General features: G+C 34.2%; 1 protein-coding gene across 16 annotated transcripts in view; it reads right to left on the bottom strand.

Annotated features, from left to right (window-relative positions):
- Positions 1-22,500, bottom strand: part of plekha5 (pleckstrin homology domain containing, family A member 5) — a 179,697-nt gene that overhangs the window by 52,704 nt on the left and 104,493 nt on the right. For 15 of the 16 annotated variants that reach the window (XM_067391448.1, XM_067391434.1, XM_067391435.1 and 12 more), the window contains one exon: positions 12,644-12,727. In XM_067391448.1, coding sequence (XP_067247549.1) covers positions 12,644-12,727 — 84 coding nt within the window. Of the gene's footprint in view, positions 1-12,643; positions 12,728-13,930; positions 13,978-22,500 lie in introns of those variants that run through there. The other variant, XM_067391439.1, reaches the window with a different exon arrangement.

Genomic DNA, 22,500 nt, shown 5'->3' with positions numbered 1-22,500 from the left:
AATTTTGTGTGTTTTTGTCCGTTCAAGTGGGAAAGAGAACTGCTGTGTGAAGTAGCTTTCTGTGCACATGCATACAGATTTAAGTTTTTTTTTTGCGTCTTATCGCACTTGAATGGTTTTATAGGTTTAATATTTTTCAAATGCATACAAGCCATCCATTAGAACCTTAATACTGCAAAAGTCTTTACCAATTCATTTTAACCCACTAATGAAGACTGCTTGTGGTAATCGACAGCACACACCTGACATCAGGTTTAAAATAACCAGAAAAACCCGGTGACTGCAAAGCGATTGCTGTGTAGACACGGGAGGAAAGTTCTTGAGCTTCTTCTGCGAAACTCTAAAGGAGTTTATGCTCTAAACTGCTGTTTTAATAAGCCAGAGCACTACAGCATTGAGACAGACAGAGAGGAAAGGGAAAAATAGAGGAGACAGGCCCCATGCATCAAAGCAATTACTCACTCCACGTCTCCGCTGATCTACTCCCACACAATTGACAACCTTAAATGGCCTGCCAGCTCCGGGTCTGACATACCGCATCCAGAGTTTATGACCTAGTCAAGCTGAAGGGCAAAAGCAAACCGAACGGCAGAAAAATCAAGGCTGTAAACCGAACGCCACTCCAGACCACCGCCTTATTTAACGAAAGTGGAGAGAAAACACAATAAATATGGCCATAAACCCATGAAATCCCATGACACACGGATGCTGAATTGGGAGCCGGATCGGAGAGGCATTGTCCCGTAGGGTTGGCCTATATTCAGACGCTACGGTAGAGCGACGACGTCTAGAGATAGCGCTGCTATCTGGAGCAAAGGAAAGTAAAGAACACCAGGGTAAAAAATAAAGCTGTCTGGCTTCTGGGTCACCGCGCAAAAGGAAAACACTTTCTTGTCAGAAAAAGGCTGAATTTTAGCACTGGTTAAACAGACAGAGTCTCCCACATGCACTGCTGAAAAACTGCATCAGGAGCTTAAATATTGTCCATGCATTTAAAAGGATAGTTCACCCAAAAATGACAACTTTGTCATCATTTACTCACCCTCGTGTCATTCAAAATGTGCATGACTATTTTGAAGAATATCCGTTTTTTCCCAATATAATGAAAGAGAATGAAAACTGAGGCCGTCAAGCTCCAAAATGTCAAAAAAGCACCACAGAAGTGGCCCGTTTGGTTCAAGTCATACAATAGTTCTGAATGAAGAACAGACATAAACCGAAGTTCATTCACTTTAAAACCTGTCCTAGTTCCCTCATGAGAAACTTGAATTTGTGAACAAGCCATAGAAATCATTTAAGCATGATTTATACTATCTATATCTATATTTATACTATCTATATCCTATCTATACTTACATACATAGAATACATAGAAATAATTTAAGCAAGATACGTTTACTTTAGAAGCAACTCTGAAATATAACTGAATGTAAGTGTATTTTGCCTTAATATACAGACAGATTTTGACTTATTTTTAACTTGTTCACCACTAAAAACAATCTGCCGGTACATTAAGACAAAATACACACTTATTCAATGTACAGTGTATGAAAACAAGTAGTGTTGCTCCTCAAGCAAAATTAACTTGTACAAAAGACTAAACAATTTGAGACTATAATTTAGATGTACAAGGTGCATGGACTACTTTTAAGGCTCTGATATACTTCAAAGTGAAATCGAAGAACGTGATGTGACGTCATTTCGAACAAAATCAGGAGAAAGCAAAGAATGTTTCAGGAGTTCGAAACAGCTTGTCAAAGTGAACTTTCCGGAAACTTCGAACTACCATTGGTCCGTGGCGATGATGTAATAAGTAGGTGTGGCTCTGTGGCTCTCTTTGACATGGAAATCTTCTCTGGTTAATTGCCTCTATTGTACATCTGCAAGTGAAAACGAACACTGGAAAGCTACATTATAGTAGAAATTGAAGTTGTAATTCTAATCGAAAGAGACACAGACACTGTTTTTTATGTTTAATACTGTAAAGCTGTTTGGTTTAAAGCAATCTATTGGATAAAGTGCTATATAAATAAACGTGACTTTTTTGACTGAAGTGTGGAATTGCAGAGCTGGTGCAAACATCCACATCGCTATGATCAGATGCTTTCTTAACTGCTGTTTTCTCATTTTTGTTGTTTATTTTGTCATTGAGAGGAAAGTTCACAGCACATGTTTACATATTCATCTAAATTCTCGCTCTCAGCGCTGTGAACATTGGGATGTCCGTTAAGAGTATATCACTGATTGCATATTTCAAACTTCTTTTTATGCCTAATATATATATACACACATATATATATATATACATATATACATATATACATATATATATATACATATATACATATATATATACATATATACATATATATATACATATATACATATATATATATATATATATATATATATATATATATATATATATATATATATATATATATACACACATATATATATATATAAACCCTTTTAACCAGATAAATTTACTTAAGAAGCAACACTGACATATCAATTGAAATAAGCATATTTTGTCTTAATGCATTGGCAGATTTTTGCACTTATTTTTAAATTGTTTATACAAAAACTAGTGAAATAATCTACTAGTGCAGTTAGACAAAATGCACTCAATATTCAAAAAACAATCTATGAAAACAAGTCTTGATATTGCTCAGTTTCAAGGGTTTTTAGATATTTCTTATTTTTAAGAAAGAAAAAAAAGACCTAAAATAAACACAAATCTTTCATATGATGGCAGTAAGTGACATGCCCAATTGTATGGACTACCTTTATGGTGATTTAAGGTGCTTTTCGAAGCTGCACTTATCATAATTGCATGGAAAAATTGACAAGAGCATTCTGCAAAACATTTCCGACAGAAAAAAGAAAGTTATAAAGGTTTGGAACAAATTGAGGGTGAGCAAATGATGGATTTATTTATTTGTTCATTCATTCATTTTTGGCTGAACTATTTCTTTACCACATAACATTTGCATGGGTGCCCGTATTTTGACACAAGCATCTGATTTTGTGTTGGAAACAAACACAAAGAGACACATTGTGAGATGCAGTCATGCACACACCAGCACCACACAGAGAGATGAAAAATAAACACATTACACTGCCTTCCTGGGTCAGGATAGTACACAGATTCGAGTACGACCTTTCAGGCCGCTGATCTCAAATTAAATTGAGCATTCAACACGGCTATTAGCGTTCATTAATTAATCTCTTCTCAAATAATGAGCTTTAGTGGCCACGCTGGCGGCCATCACTCAGTTGACATCTGACGGCGTCTTCAGAGGAAGAGTGGCAGTGAGTGTGAAATTAGCCCGATGTCACCCAGCTAAACCATGCTGAATCCAGAGATAATTGACGGAGGGAAGGTTCAGATGGGTTTGTGGGTTGGCTGGGCACCGGCACAGACTGGAGGTCACCAGCTAAAATGCGTGAGTCATGCTAGCCTTTAAAACTCTCCATTTCTCTCTCATGGCCTTTAACTCACCCTTTCCCTTCACGGCAGCATCATTTGAGAGGGTTAAACTCGATAACCTTGAACGACAAAGAAAATATCATGAAACTTGTGTCAGATTGTCTGCATGTGTCTTATTAGATTAAATCTCAATGTTAAGCCTGAAACATCTAGCTTTTTTTTTTTTTTTTTTTTTAAAGGAACACTCCACTTTTTTGAAAATAGGCTAATTTTCCAACTCCCCTAGAGTTAAACAGTTGAGTTTTACAGTTTTCGAATCCATTCAGCCGATCTCCGGTTCTGGCGGTACCACTTTTAACATAGCTTAGCATAGTTCATTGAATCTGATTAGACCGTTAGAATGAAAAAAAAGAGTTTTGATATTTTTCCTATTTAAAACTTGACTCTTCTGTAGTTAAATCGTGTACTAAGACCGACGGAAAATAAAAAGTTGTGATTTTCTAGGCTGATATGTCTAGGAACTATACTCTCATTGAGGCGTAATAATCAAGGAACTTTGCTGCCGTATCATGGCTGCAGCAGTGCAATGATATTACGCAGCGCCTGTGAGCCCCTGCTTGCACAGGGAACGTGCCTTGCAACCATGGGGACGTTTGTGAGAGACGCTGCGTAATATCATTGCGCCTGCTGCAGCCATGATACGGCAGCAAAGTTCAGAGGGATCAGAGGGATTTGTGATGTCAATAGTATTGATAATACTATTATAGTTCTTCCAAATATTTTGAATTAGATTTTATTTTTATATTTTCGGTTTTCATTCAATTTTTTTTTTTTTTTTTTTTTTAAATGGAAGCTTATTTCCACCACTAAATTGAAAAAGGTAATTGCAACTTTATCTTGCAATTTTGACTTTTTTTCTCAGAATTGCGAGATTTTAAAGTCAGAATTGTATGATTTAAACTCACTATTGTGTCTTAATTTTCTCAGAATTGCAAGTTTATATCTTGCATTCTGACTTTATCACTCGCAATTCTGACTTTATCTCTCGCAATTCTGACTTTATATCTCGTAATTCTGACTTTATAACTCGCAATTCTGACTTTATCTCTCGTAATTCTGACTTTATCACTCGCAATTCTGACCATCTCTCGCAATTCTGACTTTATCTCTCGCAATTCTGACTTTATCTCTCGCAATTCTGACCATCTCTCGCAATTCTGACTTTATCTCTCGCAATTCTGACTTTATCTCTCGCAATTCTGACTTTATCTCTCGCAATTCTGACTTTATCTCTCGCAATTCTGACTTTATCTCTCGCAATTCTGACTTTATCTCTCGCAATTCTGACTTTATCTCTCGCAATTCTGACTTTATAACTCGCAATTCTGACTTTATAACTCGCAATTCTGACTTTATCTCTCGCAATTCTGACTTTATAACTCGCAATTCTGACTTTATCTCTCGTAATTCTGACCATCTCTCGCAATTCTGACTTTATCTCTCTTAATTCTGACCATCTCTCGCAATTCTGACCATCTCTCGCAATTCTGACCATCTCTCGCAATTCTGACTTTATAACTCGCAATTCTGACTTTATCTCTCGCAATTCTGACTTTATCTCTCGCAATTCTGACTTTATCTCTCGCAATTCTGACTTTATCTCTCGCAATTCTGACTTTATCTCTCGCAATTCTGACTTTATCTCTCGCAATTCTGACTTTATCTCTCGCAATTCTGACTTTATCTCTCGCAATTCTGACTTTATCTCTCGCAATTCTGACTTTATCTCTCGCAATTCTGACTTTATCTCTCGCAATTCTGACTTTCTCTCTCGCAATTCTGACTTTCTCTCTCGCAATTCTGACTTTATAACATGCAATTCTGAGAAAAAAAGTCAAAAATTACCTTTTTTTTTCATGGCAGAAACAAGCTTCCATAATTTTTAGCTAAAGTTTTAGTAATTTTTTTTGTCATTTTTATTAGTTTCCATTTTAAATGTCTATATAGTTTAGAGTTTTATTTCATTTAGTATTTAGTTATTTTAGTACTTCAGCTTATTTTATTTCAGCTAGTTGCCAAAGCAGCATTTCTGATTTTCATTTTAGTTGTTTTCGTTAACGATAATAACCCTGCTCTGAAAGCCTCAATTGCCGTCCTACTTTGTATCTCAGATTTTACAGGTAAAGCAGCATTCTGGGATTTTTTTTGGGCATCTTAGCTCTGGTAATCAATGTCAGAACGAGGGAAGCGGGCCTCTAGGACACATTCAGCTAAATTTTCCCCATCTTGCTTGCTTTCAGAACAATATTATCTCATTGTCCCAGTTAAGTGCTTGACATTAGAGCTATTTCTAATGGTGTGATATTTTTCTGACGGCAAACAAAAAGTTGAACCATCAAAGTCTTGTTACTTACTGCCAAAAAATAGCAGAACTGAATCACTCTCAATCTAACGGGAGGCCACCAGGGGCGTGTGTACGTCAAGCCCCATGACGGTGCGTGTTAAGCTGTGCCTTGTGACGAATGAGTGTTTCATCTCCGTCCAGCGCTTGACGGGACTGTTTACAGACCGAAAGTGCTCCGTCTCGTCATGATGCGTGGGATTACAGGACCCCTGCCGAAGCATCGGAGGACAACATAATTCATTTCTGACTGAGAGCGACTGCCCGCTCCCCACAAGGAGATGTTTCATGTTTCATATTCAACGTGGGTAAGACAAATCGGACAGCACACATAAATCTTGCATATCTCCACATTAGCGATGCATAGCAGGATATCAGGCAATCCAGTTCAAATAGTGCCTTGGGTTAGTGTTTGAGCAGAATTAATGAGACAGAGTGGCAAAACAACCAGAGATGAATGGAGGCTCCGCGGCTCAAAAGAAGCGGATGAGGTTTACAAGAAGAGATGACAAAAAAAGCTCCCTGCAAAGCATTACCTGTTTAAAACAGGATGGACAAGTTTCCCACAATTCAGGCTAGAAAACAGAAAAAGGAAAGAAAATGAACTGAATGCATAATCATTTGGGGTTTGAAACAACTCAGAAGCAAATTATAGTTCACCAGAAACTCAATGAAAGGAAGATTAATGGGAAATCCAGCTAAAACCAGATTCTGATGGCTTGATATGCTTTCTTTAACTGCTCCAAATTTGTGGGGTCGAAGTTGACCTGTTTAGGTAAGCTGGTAAAACAGATGACCAACTTGACCCCCTTCAGCTGATTTGACCTGGATTTTCCAGCAGGGAAATGTTAGAGAAAAAAAAAAAAAAAAAAAAAAAAGAGAAAGAAAGAAATAATAAAAAGAGAGAAAGGAGTGAAGGTGTTGCTGAATAAATTATAATGGAGCAGAATTGCAGCCTCAAGATATTGAATTCTCCATTATGACACTGAATAACATACGGCACAGATTATTTTCTGTTTAATTACACAGACCTTCGGTATAGCTTTTGCACTAAAGTTTCCCCCCAAAACCCATTGTCACCTCACGGGCCAGACTTTCAGTCTTAAAATACAAAAAAAAAAAATAAAATTAAGAATGAAATAATATAAAAATTTTATAAAATTATGTTAAAAAACATTTAAAAATTTACTGTGTGAAAATTACTTGCATATTTTTTTTAATAACTATATCTACAATATTTTAAAATTACTAAATGACTTTTATTGTGTGTTATTTCTAATCAAGTTGTAATTATTGTTTCAAATTATGCAAAAAAGTGTGTAAATATTACTCAATATTATGTGTGTATTTAGGTTGTATCTAGCTATGAAAGCAAAAAAAAAAAAAAAAAAAAAAAAAACCTATTCTATCCCAATAATGTTTAAAATGTTGTTTGCATAATAATACATAATTTGACATGTCATGGAAATTTGGTGAATATTTTTTGGTGCACTGTTGGACATTGTCTAGTATTAAATATTTTTTTTTAAAAAGGATTGTTTAAACAAATTTTATTAAAAATGACTGGACCAATTAAATCTATATATATAATATAATATAATATAATATAATATAATATAATATAATATAATATAATATAATTAATATAATATAATATAATATAATATAATATAATATAATATAATATAATATAATATAATATAATATAATATAATATAATATAATATAATATAATATAAAGTAGGCATAAATATAGGTGAAGAAACACCCAAATATGACTACATAGTTAAAGTCCTCCTGTAGTCAATAATTTTATCCCTTAAAACTCGTCTTTGATCACCAAAAAGACACATTTATAAAAAAAAAAAAAATCCTGTGAAAAAAATCTAAACTCTTCATGTCTTAAAATAGCTTGAATGTAACTCGACACCCTTGCTTAATTCATTATACGGCAATGGATGAATATGCTAATTAGCCCCGCCTCCTCTCACTCGCACAAGCTCAGAGATCCACTCGGTCAACTTACTGAGGTAAACGCTGTTGACGTGATTGATTACAAGGTAGTTTTTATGAAACTGTCTTTAGATCACTGCAGTTTTAAAGAGAAAATACTCAACAATGGTGCTGACTTATGAATTTGCACACGGTTTGTCTTAAAGTATATTAAAAACACCACATAGACACATAAACAAGATTAAAAACTTGATTATCATCACAGGGAGACTTTAACTGTTTTAGTACTGGAGGGCGTCTGAAGCTTTAGTCAGAATTTATACGGCACAGCGAGTGCTATTATGGCACACACCAGCCTCATATATCAACAGTGTGGCGCAAAAATTAGGAAATATGAGGAGGGTGACAAAAATGACTGCACAAATTAATGAGGTTCCACTGTGATGATGAGAAACGAGGGCACTTCAGGCCAAACGCTGCAGTCGTTTTGTCACTGTGTAGTGAAAGTGACTGCGTCTAGATCTCGTAACAAGGCCTGTGTGAAATTTTTCGACCAGAGGTTGAAACAGATCAGGATTGTGTGATTCTCAATTAGGAGCGAGACCAACAGAATTGGGTCGTTGGCCTTAGTAAAAGCTCTCATGATAGTCTTTATGGACACAATAATGCTTTAACATATTTTAGAAGGGATTTTGTGCAAATTAAAAAACAAGGTGGGGAACTGCCGTTTCCGTTTGCAATTGGTTCGTATGAGGCAGATGCATCAATCTCCTCGACTGATGATACTCTAGAGAAGTTTATTGTTCAGCTGATTGAGGCAAATCAATGGCCATAAAACACAGTCTGAAACGTGAAGGGAATCTATGGCTCGATCATGAGAGCGCTCTTGAGGAGCTGAACTTCCAAAAATTCAATTTCACAAATAATTAAAGGTGCCCTAGAATTAAAAATTGAATTCATATTGGCATAGTTAAATAACAAGAGTTCAGTACATGGAAAAGACATACAGTGAGTCTCAAACTCCATTGTTTCCTCCTTATATAAATCTCATTTGTTTAAAAGACCTCTGAAGAACAGGCGAATCTCAACATAACATCGACTGTTACGTAACAGTCAGGATCATTAATATGCATGACCCCAATATTTGCATATGCCAGCCCATGTTCAAGGCATTACACAAGGGCAGCCAGTATTAACGTCTGGATCTGTGCACAGCTGAATCATCAGACTAGGTAAGCAAGCAAGAACAATAGCGAAAAATGGCAGATGGAGCAATAATAACTGACATGATCCATGATATCATGATATTTTTAGTGATATTTGTAAATTGTCTTTCTAAATGTTTCGTTAGCATGTTGCTAATGTACTGTTAAATGTGGTTAAAGTTACCATCGTTTCTTACTGTATTCACAGAGACAAGACTGACGTTATTTTCATTTTTAAACACTTGCAGTCTGTATAATTCATAAACACAACTTCATTCTATATAAATCTCTCCAACAGTGTGTAATGTTAACAGTTAGCCACAGAGCACCATCAAACTCATTCAGAATCAAATGTAAACATCCAAATAAATACCATACTTACGTGATTAGACATGCTGCATGACAAATACTTTGTAAATATCCATTTTGATGGAGCCTTAATCGGTGCATATAATGATGCCCCAAAATAGGCAGTTAAAAAATTTATTTAAAAAAATCTATGGGGTATTTTGAGCTGAAACGTCACAGACACATTCAGGGGACACCTTAGACTTATATTACATCTTTAAAAAAAAAAAAAAAAAAAACATTCAATGGCACCTTTTTAAAAGTGTCCCTATTGTAAAATGGTTTACATGCATCCATGTTAAAAAAAACAACAAAAAAAAACTTTTCTCATAATATACACTGCCGCATCACCTCTTTTCTTTCACAGTGCCTGAAACGCTTCGATCAAGGATCTGGTCTCTCTAAACCCCACCTTTCTGAGAGCTTCCTCTGCTCCGATTGGTCAGATGACTTAGTCTGTTGAGACTGGTCGACCGCTTACAGTGCGTGTCAGAAACCATCTTAATTTCAGCACTTCCTCAGCACAGTGATGCAAACAGTAACAATGGTGTCAGTTTTACCGTATTAGAAGAAATCCAAAATGGATGATCTTCCGGTCTCAGCAAAGCAAGAGAAGCCGATGGTCTCAGGGTGAAGATCTGTGTGAGCTTCGTATCACGCTCTCTGCTCAGATTTCACAAACGCACGCACACATTAAAGTGCGACTTTCTCACGTTGTCGAAAACCGCACTGAGTAAAAAGTGTAAATCTCATTAACCGACTAAAAAAAGCAAGATGGAGGTGATAATTTAAACAGGTAGAAAAAAGACTCCTGCAATTATCAGTGAAGCAGAACGTGGAGCTGAAACAGGCTCTATCTTCTCTCATTATTTTGCAGTGCTGTAGTTTACTCTGCTCTGAAAAACACTAAAACACAAGAAAAGCTTATTAAAGGAATAATTCACCCCAAAATGAAAACACTATCACCATATGATTTGTGTGACTTATTGATACTGATAATTTTTCAGTGCCATTTATATACTATCATTATCATTATCATCATTATCATTATCATTATTATTATTATCATTATTATTATTATATTCATTTCAATTTCAGTAAGTGTTTATTATACATGCTATTGTCATTTCTGTTAGTTCCTTTAATGTGAATGTGTATTATATATATATATATATATATATATATATATATATATATATATATATATATATATATATATATATTATATTATATATATATATATATATATATATATATATATAAACTTTTTTGTTTTAAAATGTAATGTTTTTATATTTTATTTAGCTTTAACATTTTATTTCAACTTTTCAGTTTTTCAAAATTCTAATTTTCACTTTTTTTTTTTACATATATTTTTTCTTCTAATAGTTAATAATACATTGTATTTTGATACATTTCAGCTTTATTTCAATTAAAAAAAATGTTTTTTAATAGTTTTAGATTTAGTTTTAGTTACCAATAACAACATGCATCCCTAATTTCTGCCTGAAATATCTGCCTGATATATCAGCCACCATATCGGTATTGGCCGATATATGTTCATTTTTAAAGTTAGCGTTATCAGCCCAATAAGGAAATTTGTTCGATATATTAAAGCTGATTATTTCCTTCAGCTGAGACACTTCAGATGTGCCATTATTGGATTGAATTTATTGAAATATGATTGGAATCACTTCAAAAAGGAAAATACAGTTAACTGCAACGTACTTCCAAGTGTGTCGTATAGACTACGTAATATTATAATGAAAATATTATAATTGTGTGCTTGGGACATGGCTTTTCGTCATGAGACTTGTTTTTGCTCTGAAAAATTCTATAAAAATTTTGATTTAGGTTTATCGGCCAATATATCTGTTATCGGTTTTCAAATATTAAGAATTATCGGTTATCGGTATTGACCAAAATTTCATATCAGTGCATCCCTACCTGTAATATAGTGCACAAGTCACATGGACTAGTTTCATAGTCATTTTTCTCATCTTTGGGGGTTGCAGATGTGTGTTGTGTGGAAAAGGAGCAGAAAACATCTGCTTTTGTGATCCACAGAGTGTTCAAACAGGTTTGAAACAAGAGTGAATATTGTGCCGTACGTCTTCATCAGATGCAAATATCTGCTGCACAAACATTTCTTTCCATGCCACATTCAGAGCGAGAGGATTTGAAGTTTATCTACGGCACCGTTTAGTTGGTATCTGCGACTACAGAGATTAAACCTGTCGTTCTGCGCTGCATGCTGGATAAACGGCGGCGGAGGGAAGTTGTTGACTTTGCTAGAGGACGCAGGAGAGTCGAGGAGGAAGAAAAGAGAAAGAAAGCAAGATAAAGACTAGAGATGTGTTTGACAGCGCTAAGGCCCTCCGCTCGTTCTTCCAGCAGTTTGAGGGCATTCGGCTGAGCGCAATTATCAGGAGAGCAGCTCGCGTTGGACAGGAGAGGTGAGCTGTGAAGAGGAGGAGGAGAGCAACACTCCCACCGCATTTTCCCAGACTAAAGTCATGACTTCACTCCCTGTCGGCTCCAGACAGCCTAAACACCACACCGGATATATATATATGCACATAATCATCTTCTCAGCTCTTCATTAATTTCTGGCCTGTTAATTGGTAGTGGCTTTGTGTGAAAATGTGGGGGTGTGTTGACTATTTAAATGCTCACTCTTTTAAAACGTGCACACACACACACACACACACTTACACACATACACACAAATAGTAACACTTGAATCCATTAGCAGACGGGCCGAGAATAGCAATGCTTTCAAATGAATCTCACGCATATAATGATTTTGAGTTGAAAAAGGACCTGCAAAATAAGTATATATTCACTGTACATCAGGGTTATTGTAATAACTGAATCTAAATGATAAAATACTCTATAAATGAATTAATGTATATTTTAATATTTTAATAATGACAGGTCACATTTACCAAAAAAAAATATATATATATACATTGCCAATACTGGCCATAATTTTGTAAGATTCACTCAACATGTACTAATGGAAAATAATAATGAGTTTTTATCCTGAGTGACCCGGAAAACTAATTTGTCTCAAATATGAATGTAGTACTTTTTCTCATTTTCATGTTTCTTTATACCTCCAATTAACCAACATTCAATACACACACAAAAAGAATGTCCTCTACTGATATATTACAGAGGAGAAGAAGTACATTAGCCTCCATGAATGTGATTTTTGTGTGAATCTCAGACAAAGCGCTCTGTTTCTGACTCAATGCTGCAGGAAACTGAAGAAACGATGGAGAGAAAGAAGTGACTCACTGTTCGTTGACGACAAAGATGCAGTTGTCTTGGGAAGGAACGCCTGTGACGGGATGCTTGCAGGTCACCTTTCGCTCATTGTGACTGTAGGAGAGAAAAGAAACAGGAATTGTAGGAATTAGAGACATGAGACTGCTGTTCACACTTTGACACTCGATAAAGAGCCGTTTGATAACTGAAATGATTGATCTAGCAATGTGATTTACATGCTGCTAGAAAAGATCATTAAAGTCTGAAGGTTCAGTGTCAAAATGTTGGTATAGACTGTATTTTTAATTAATTTTTATTTTATATATATATATATATATATATATATATATATATATATATATATATATATATATATATATATATATATATATATATATATATATATATATATATATATATATATGATAAAAAATTATACTGTGGAATAAAAACAGGAAAAAAAAATCTAAAAAATAAAATTTTAAATAAATACACGTGAAAAATTAATCATACTGTGATTAAAATGAAATAAAGAAAAGTATGAATAGAAATAAAAATGTTAAAAATAAAATACATTATATATATAATTGAATTCAAGTATAGTTCATTAAAAATTATTATTAATACTGTGATATTGAAATTTGTCACACATACTGTAATAATGGTCTATGAATTTATTAGAAATTAATAAAATGTAAATAATATATGCATGATAAAAAAAATACTTAACAGGAATAAATTAATTAAAATAAATTATAAAATAAAAAAATAAATGTGATAAATTATTCATACTGTGATTAAAATGAAATAAAAAAGAAAAGTAAAAAAATTATATTATATGTATATATACATACATACATACATACATACATACATATATACATACATATATACATACATATATACATATATACATATATATATATATATATATATATGAATTGCTTGTTGTATTGCTCAATTGCAAGTAACTTTAGATACATGCATTTGCTAAATGAATAAATGTAAATAGTTATCATTATAACAGTAACTAAACTATAACCCAACACCAACGAGACTGAGCAAAATGGTCTACTAGGTTGACGTCAGCCGCACCAGCTGACAGTCCAGCTGAACGACCGCCTAAACCAGCTTTGACCAGTTAGAACCCGTATAAAACCAGAATGTACCTTTAGAATCTGGTTTAAACCTGATTTCCCAACAGGACTGAGTCAAATGTGATGTAACCCAGATGCAAATTCAACAGATGACATCTACCCAGAAATCTCCTCAGCAACACCCTGCTGAACAAACACACACTCACAGAAAACTACACACCTTGAGCGAGGGGTGGTGCAGAATTTCAACATGTCTGTCCCTCCGGGGGCCGCCGGTGGCTCTGTATACCCTCAATCCTGTCTCTCTCTCTACTCCTGCTGTTTACCACCACACCAAGCATGTAGTCACTGCTGCTGCCTTCCTCACTCATACGCCCCGATCACAAGAGCATGGAGACAGACACCCACCGCCTTCTCCTCTCCACCCTCTTCCTCTCTGACATGAGGCGCCGACGTCTCAATAAATACAATTACTGCTGCAGTCACACGCAGACAGAGCCATGAGAGGACAGAGGAGGCCGTTCACACAAGAACAAGGCCGTTCAGCAGTGATAAGCGCTCACAACAGACTCCTCTCTTACATGGAGAAGTCATAGGGCTTCTGGATGACATGTGGACAGACTGGGGCATGCTAGTCAAAACATGGTTTGAGGCGAACGAATCAAGGTTGAGGAGAACTACACAAAACATTCGCACACACATAAAATCCCAAATTCAGCATATTAAGGCTGTAATGATACATGTAATCATATCGAACAAATACAGTGATGTTTTAACTACTGCATGAGCAGAACATCTCTGTGTGCGGAGCATAAACTCAAACTCTGAATTTACCCCCAGGATGGGAAAATATTGTTTGCATTGGTAATCTTTTATGTTGCAAACTCAACAGAAAAATTGCAACAGCACCATAAACTGCAGCAACATTGACAGACTATTTTATTTTTATTTATTTAAAAAAATACATATTATATTATATTTTATTATATATTATATTTTAAATATGTTTGTTTACCTAATATGTGTGTATACTGTGTATATATATTATAATATTTATTATAATTTAGTGTATTTATTTATTTATTTATTTATTTATTTATTTATTTATTTATTTATTTATTTATTTATTTATTTATATATATATATATATATATATATATATATATATATATATATATATATATATATATATATATATATATATATATATATATATATATATATATATATATATATATACACATACATATATATATATATACATATACATACATACATATATATATGTATGTATATGTATATATGTATGTGTATGTATATATGTATGTGTATGTATATATATATATATATATATATATATATATATATATATATATATATATATATATATATATATATATATATATATATATATATATATATATATATATATATATATATATTTATTTATATAAATATTTATAATATTTATTATAATTTAGTGTATATATATTATACACACATATAAGTACACACATGTGTGTATAATAAATATATATATGTACTTATATGTGTGTATAATATATATACACAGTATACACACATATTAGGTAAACAAACTTATTTTGGATGTGATTAATCATGATTAATCATTTGACATACATACTATATATATAATATATTAGGGGTGTAACGGTACACAAAACTCACGGTTCGGTACGTACTTCGGTTTTGAAGTCACGGTTCGGTACAGTTTTCGGTACAGCAGGAGGAGAGAAAACTAAACATAAAATTGCTTTTTTATTATTATTAAACAGAGGTTTACTGAACAAATTGTGTTTTTGTCTTTAAATATATGAAATTAAATTAAAACTAAAAGTTTCTTAAGGATAAAAAAATTATCTCTGCTAATGCTATAAACTATGTAGGGAGCCCTAACTTGAAAGAAGCCCAAACTATTAGCCTAAATTCAATTGCTTTTTATTTTTAGATAAAATAATCAACACTCAAATAACAAATTGTATGCAAACCTGTAAGCTGCACCTAAGGCAGGTTTTGCATTAACTTCTAAATGTTTTTACTCCAGTTGTTGAAATATAATCATTTCTACACAGTGGCTGTTATTTTAACATCAGATTTATTTAAACATACATTAAATAGCCTAATCAGGATATCACTAAAAGATTAAGTAAAATAATGAATATATTGGCTAATACAGTGCATATATTAAGCGAAAGAGTTCATTTCTCTAGCGAACTAACAAGCTGTGAACACTGAATGGCTTTTCTGAGGTAAATGCATCATGACATATTGTTGAATACGGACGCTTTCATTGATGTCTTTCCACCGTTGAAACACTGAATGAGCGATTACATGAGATATGACCGTTTCAGTAAGTTGTACTTAATCTTGCAACATACCTTCAGATGTTCTTTCATGTTTATTCTGTAACTAGTATTAAGGAAGAAGAGATGAACACATTCACTTGCGCTCCGCGCTGCCGGTTGAACTGAGGCGCCTGTACAGTGATCTGTCACCCCACATCAAAGCACGTCAAAATGGCATTTTCTGTTTAAACTTCATGATTTCGTCGACAGAATTTGAAGGATGACACTTTGTTTCTTATCGAAAGTAACAAAACGCAGAGCTTATTGCGGTTATTGGTGGTGAATATTGGTTGCAATATAATGCTTCGGTACACACGTGCACCGTACCGAAACGGTTCGGTACAAATACGTGCACCGTTACACCCCTAATATATATATATATATATATATATATATATATATATATATATATATATATATATATATATATATATATATATATATATATATATATATATATATATATAAATACACGCACACAGATATATGTACACATACATATTACATATACACACACACACAAACACACATATACATATATATATATATATATACATATATATACATTATATATATATATATATATGCTGTCAAAGCGATTACGTAAACAAACTTCTGTTAGATGCAATTAAAAAAATACAATATGTTATGTATATATAATATACTTTTTATCAAAGTGATATAGATTAATATATAAATGTAACTATTTTAACTTCAAATATATAATTTTATATAAATAATGTGATATATAATTTTTTTTTTTTAAATATTTATACATTATGGTGATATTTGTTACAATGCCTTTATGCTGATAAAATTTACCTACAATTTAAGTAGTATACAATTTCTGTTTGCAAAAAAAGAAAAAAAAAATCTCTTCTCTTTATTTCAAAATATTATTTATTTGGATTATGGAGTGAAATATGACCCGGATATGATGAAAAATTGCTCTCGAAAGTTGTGAATATAGCTTTTAAGAAAACAGTTTAGAAATAAAATGCCACAGCAGAGGTTGATGCCCACACATGCCCATCGAGTAACTGGATGTAAGATGGATTGGAAAGCAGTTGTTAAAGTGATTAGCATTCTTCCAGAGTGGAATGTTGCCTTGGCAACAATAAATTAACCAGTACACAGCGCAGAAACCGCAAGCACGGTCATCCCAAACGGTTTCAGCATCCAAAGTTTCATCAATCAATTGAGTCAATCATATCGCTCTTAGTGGGTTTCAAATGAACAGATTTCGAGATGAGAAGCACAAAAGGACACAGAAGACTTAAGGATCTCGTCAAAGGTGAACGAGGAACAATCAATATGTTCCTGTTACTTTAGGACAAATGCAGGGTTAAAAGCTTTCAAAAAGGAGATTAGATAAAGATTTTCAGTCTGGTCTTGAGCAGAGACACGTAATCCTGCTGCAGAACAGCTACTGGTGAAGGAAACACCATGTAAGTTCATGCCTGAGCTGAGCCCTAGTTAACACTCCTCACTGTATCAGGAGAGAACATGTGACCCGACACCGTACATTATGTCACATATAGATCGCTGTGGGGACATCTTCATGCATACATGCATGTCCAACAGCAGATTGCATAAAAATAGCTTGCTGTTCTTCAGCGCCTCGCTCTCTCTTTCACTCAGAGGTGCGTTTGGGCGAGGAAGTCACACTTCGCTTGGTTCAGTCACATGAACGGATCACCCAGGGCGTCTGGTCTATTCCTCTGCCAGGCCTGCAGGGACAGCAGGTGTGCTGGAGAACAGGTGGACACATCCAGCTGTGGACGAGGTGTCCATTCTCCTCTCCAACTTCTGCAAAAACCCCTAAAACCAAAAACGACCCAAAGGCATGAACGACAGAGACGACATGGGATGATTGAAGAGCTGTCAAGGAAACGCACGTCTTCATGAATCTCCTCAACACGACAGCACTCTGAGCGGCTTTTAAAGGCATGTTAAACACAGATTGATTTTCTTGACATCAGGAGGACACATAATGCACAGACGGGTTTATAAACTACATCCAGCTGCCACTTCAGTGCCTAAATGTAATCGAGACAATTAAAAATATGGTAAAAACCCAAGTTTAACATTTTACACTTTGTGTTTTTTTCCCCACTGATGTGCACGTAAAGGTTTCTCGCACCAAAACCCCCCCCCAAAAAAACAAGAAATTGACTTCATATTTTTTACTCCGTCTTTCACCAAACCAATGATATTTAACCTACTGTATTTAAAAACTGTTCACCTTTCGTATTCCCGGGTCAGTTTTGACCCAGAGGAAAGTGAGCTTAACAGTAAAGCCACAGTTCACTTCCCGGGTCAAAACTGACCCAAACGGTATAAATTTATTTTAAACAGTTATATCTCTTAAAAATATATTTTTTAAAAAAATCAGGAAAAAATGATGTGTATTTTGATAGTCTTTATCAATAAGCAAAGCTTTTTTCCGTACTAAAAACTATGGATATTTTTTTTTGCAAATTTTATGTACCGCTCCCAGGTCAAAACTTACTCGAATGTGATAGGAGTGTTAATGCACTAAAACATTTAAAAATCTACAAAAAATGAGTAAAGACATTGAGACAATATGTCAAATCTTTCAAAAGATAGCAGTTTGGCATTATGCCATCAAATTCGTTGATGCAACACACAAAAACGGTTGATTTATCTATTGACACAAAATCTATAACTTTTATTTTGGTCTGAAGATGATCTGAATCAAATTTGGTGAAAATCAGACAAACAGTCAAGGAGGAGTTCAAAAAAGTAGGTTTTTAAAGAAAATCAAAATGACAAATTGACTATGGCAAAATTGGTATATATGTTCTCAGCATGATCCAATGAATCTATCACGAACAGTTGCACTACAATAGACAAAATTAATCAAAAGCTATAAGATTTTTTTTTTTTAAATGCATTATTTTTACCACAAGGTGGCGGTCTCACACTTTTTGAGTACCTTCTGGGCATAGTGAAACTTCCAGAGTATCGTAACAGCATGTCAGTTGCATTAAAAAAATATAGCATTTTACAACAGAATTCAAAATGGCCAATATATGAAAACTGGGTATAGTTGGACTCTCTGGAAGTTTTATAACCTTTTGCCGGACTTGTCTGAAGATGATCTGAATTGAATATGGTGAAAATCAGACAAACGGTCTATGAGAAAATCAAATGGTGGACAGGAAGTTCGGCCAACTATGGCGAAATTGGTTTATAATGTTCTCGGCATGATCCAAAGAATCTATTAAGACCAGTTTCACTACAATAGACAAAATTAATCAAAAGCTATTACCATTTTTTTTTAAATTCATCATTTATGACCACAAGGTGGCACTCAACTTTTTGAGTACCTTCTGGGAATAGTGACAAAGTATCGTAACAATATGTCTATACGTTCATAAAAAATATAGCATTTTACATAAAAATTAAAAATGGCCAATATAGGAAAATTGGGTATAGTTTGACTCTAAAGAGACAAGTTTTGATTTTTGGCCATACCGTTCAGAAGTTATAAGCAAAAATAGCCATCTCCTGACCACTAGGTGGCACTGTGCCAAAACTGAGCAGATATGCCCAGGTCATGGCTGTCATAACACACTAAATTTGGTCAGAATAAGCTCAAGCGTTGCGGATATATATCCTCACGTCCATTTTGCCAAATTCATTTGCGCGTTATTAAAGAACGGTTTGAATAATCAACTTGAATTCCATGTTTTTTTGTCAGCATGGTCTGAAGATGATCTGCTCCATTTTTCGTGAAAATCGGAGCAACGGTCTAATACTTTGTATTGATTGGTTTACCTCCATGTACCAGTATTGTTCACATTTCTGTGCAACGGGATGGCTCAAGTTACTGAATTTTAAAAAAAGTATGAGGGTATATGCTAATAAAATGGCACATAAATGGCTTGTTATTTCTGAACAAGCCATTTGCTGTATGTTTCAAAAAACTGGGAGGACTTTGTGAGCAGAAATGGACAGCTTGGATACAAATGAAGAGAGCCTAGGCTTGTTTTTCTCATGCTCTTCAAAGAGATGTGCACTTCATTTGATTAATGGCATAAAACTAGTAATGTTAGTAATGGAGAACATAGAGCAGTTGATAGCTCATTTTCTGCTGTGTCATTGTGAATGCCTGCGGCGGCACGAGGGAAATTGCTGAAAATCACAAGTGCCTGTTTGAGCATTCACAGAGATATGCTTATGTGATCATTCGTCGAACATGAAGCTCATGGATAAGAGCTTTCTGTCCTCGCCACTGGCAACAAAGACGAGAGTCAGAAAACAGCACATCGAGTCAATGTGAATGATAAGACTTTTATATTGCTGTGGAAATGATAGGATATGACGGTATATTCACTCAAATCCCCGTTGCACAGAGTTAAACATAAGAGCGGGTGTGTCTTTAGTAGCAATCAGTGATGTCAAGGGAAATTCAGTAATGATTTTTTTTTTTTTAATAAAAAATCAACAAGTGTTTTCCACCGTTCCTTCACTCTGACTGCACATTGACGCAAACAAGCACAGTACAAATCACACTAATTGGCTGTAAACACAATTTGTCAAAGCTCAAGCCACAGGCTACAAGAAAGAGAGAGCAAACAGAGAAAGAGCGATCATGACAGGAAGTGATAATGATTTTAAAAGGGAAACAATATGTAGCGAGAATCAAAATGAAGAGGGCAACAAGTTAAAAATGGTTTCTGAAAACGCAGCTTGTGATACTGTACATCAGTGACAAAAAAACAACATAGAAATACAAATAAAAAATCTGGATGTGTTCAAAATAACATTAATATACTGTACATATTTTTGCACTATGCATAATGTACCAATTATGCAATCTGCATGGAATACTTCTACGGCCAACCACAACCATATCACACTACACTGAAATTGCATCCCATAATGCAATGAAGAGGGCAACTGAAATAAATTTGACTCATTATTTGCCAAAAGTCAAGATATTTTTTACACAAAACTGAATTAGAAATGCATAATAGCCACATTTAAACCTATAAAGCCACAAATTTTGCAAATTGTTGATAACAAAAAGTTTAAAGTAAAGACAATTTAAACTTTTTTAAAAAAACAAACAATTTAATGACTTTTATATTGTATTATTTCGAGATGAACATTTAGTGGAATTTATCCATTATAATTGATATGTTTCTCGCTCAATCATCGTTGTATTGCATTGCATTATATGTTTTAAAACTACAGAGCTTTGATCATAAAACTAAGCATTTAAATATCATCTTACTAAGACATTTTATTGGCGTATATAGACTGACGACTGATATTTATATGCATTTTATGTAAGTATCTTCTATACTGTTATGAAGATCTCATTGATTTACATTACAAGCCATCAGATTTCATATTACTTTGTCAAAAAAAATCTGCATCTGCACCACATTGGACAAAAATAAACACATACAGAATACGTCCTCCTATAGTATGAGCTCCATATTCTAGATTTATCCTACTATATGAGCCATAAAAGCCTGATGTGTATCAAGTATAACTTTAGATTTTAGATATTGTATAAAGGTTCAATAAACTTACTATTATTTTATGTCAGTATACTAGAGTATAAAGAACACTGTATACATTTCATACGGCATACTAAAACAAAATGCAGTATATAGTGCATGCAGTACACTAGTATTCCATTCTGAACACAGCCATTATCTCATTTATTGAGTAAAATGGCATGAAATGGGGTCTGTCCAGTCATTATGATCATTAAATCTCTATTCAGTCTCAAAACACTGAATAAAAGGTGACAATAATTGACGTGACCCCGTTGCTAAATTTAGTTTCAAATTCTCTGAAAGGTTCTTCCGGAAATAAACAATGTTTTTCAATGTTTAGTCTTCCTGTGGGCATTCAAAAGCTCAGGGAGAAAATGGACAATGAAGCATTTGCTCCCAGTGGAGCGTCTGCCATTCACAGCCGTCTCTGCGGCCCCGCAGACGACCTTTCTGAAAGGCCATCAAGCCCTCGTGCCCTCCCGTTACCCTCGCTGCTTTCACACCAGTCATTGCACAGCTTTCTACAAGAACCTTTCCTTGACTGAGATTCAACAGGAATAGAGTTTTTGGTGATTTAACATGTGGCATGATGGATAATCATGTATGCTGTGGTGATTTTCCAAGTCAAAACACATGGGAAATGGCGTGAAACTGAGTGAAACTAGATATTCAACAAGAAAAAAAAATAGGATATGACTTTATTTGTTCCCAATGGAATTGGCTGAATTATGAAAAGTGGGTATTTCATACTAGAATGGAGCCAGATTTGAATGCAAGTATGCTTTAGTAATGGCTAAAAAGCTTTATCTAACATACTGCATTGCCTGACAAGAACATTTTTATATTTCAATTAAGATTATGAAGACAAACTTTTTATTTGGATT

The sequence above is a fragment of the Chanodichthys erythropterus genome, chromosome 8 (genome assembly GCF_024489055.1).
Source record: "Chanodichthys erythropterus isolate Z2021 chromosome 8, ASM2448905v1, whole genome shotgun sequence".
NCBI classification, from domain to species: Eukaryota; Metazoa; Chordata; class Actinopteri; order Cypriniformes; family Xenocyprididae; genus Chanodichthys; species Chanodichthys erythropterus.
The sequence above is the reverse complement of the archived record's forward strand: the minus strand, read 5'-3'. Positions and strand labels throughout refer to the sequence as shown.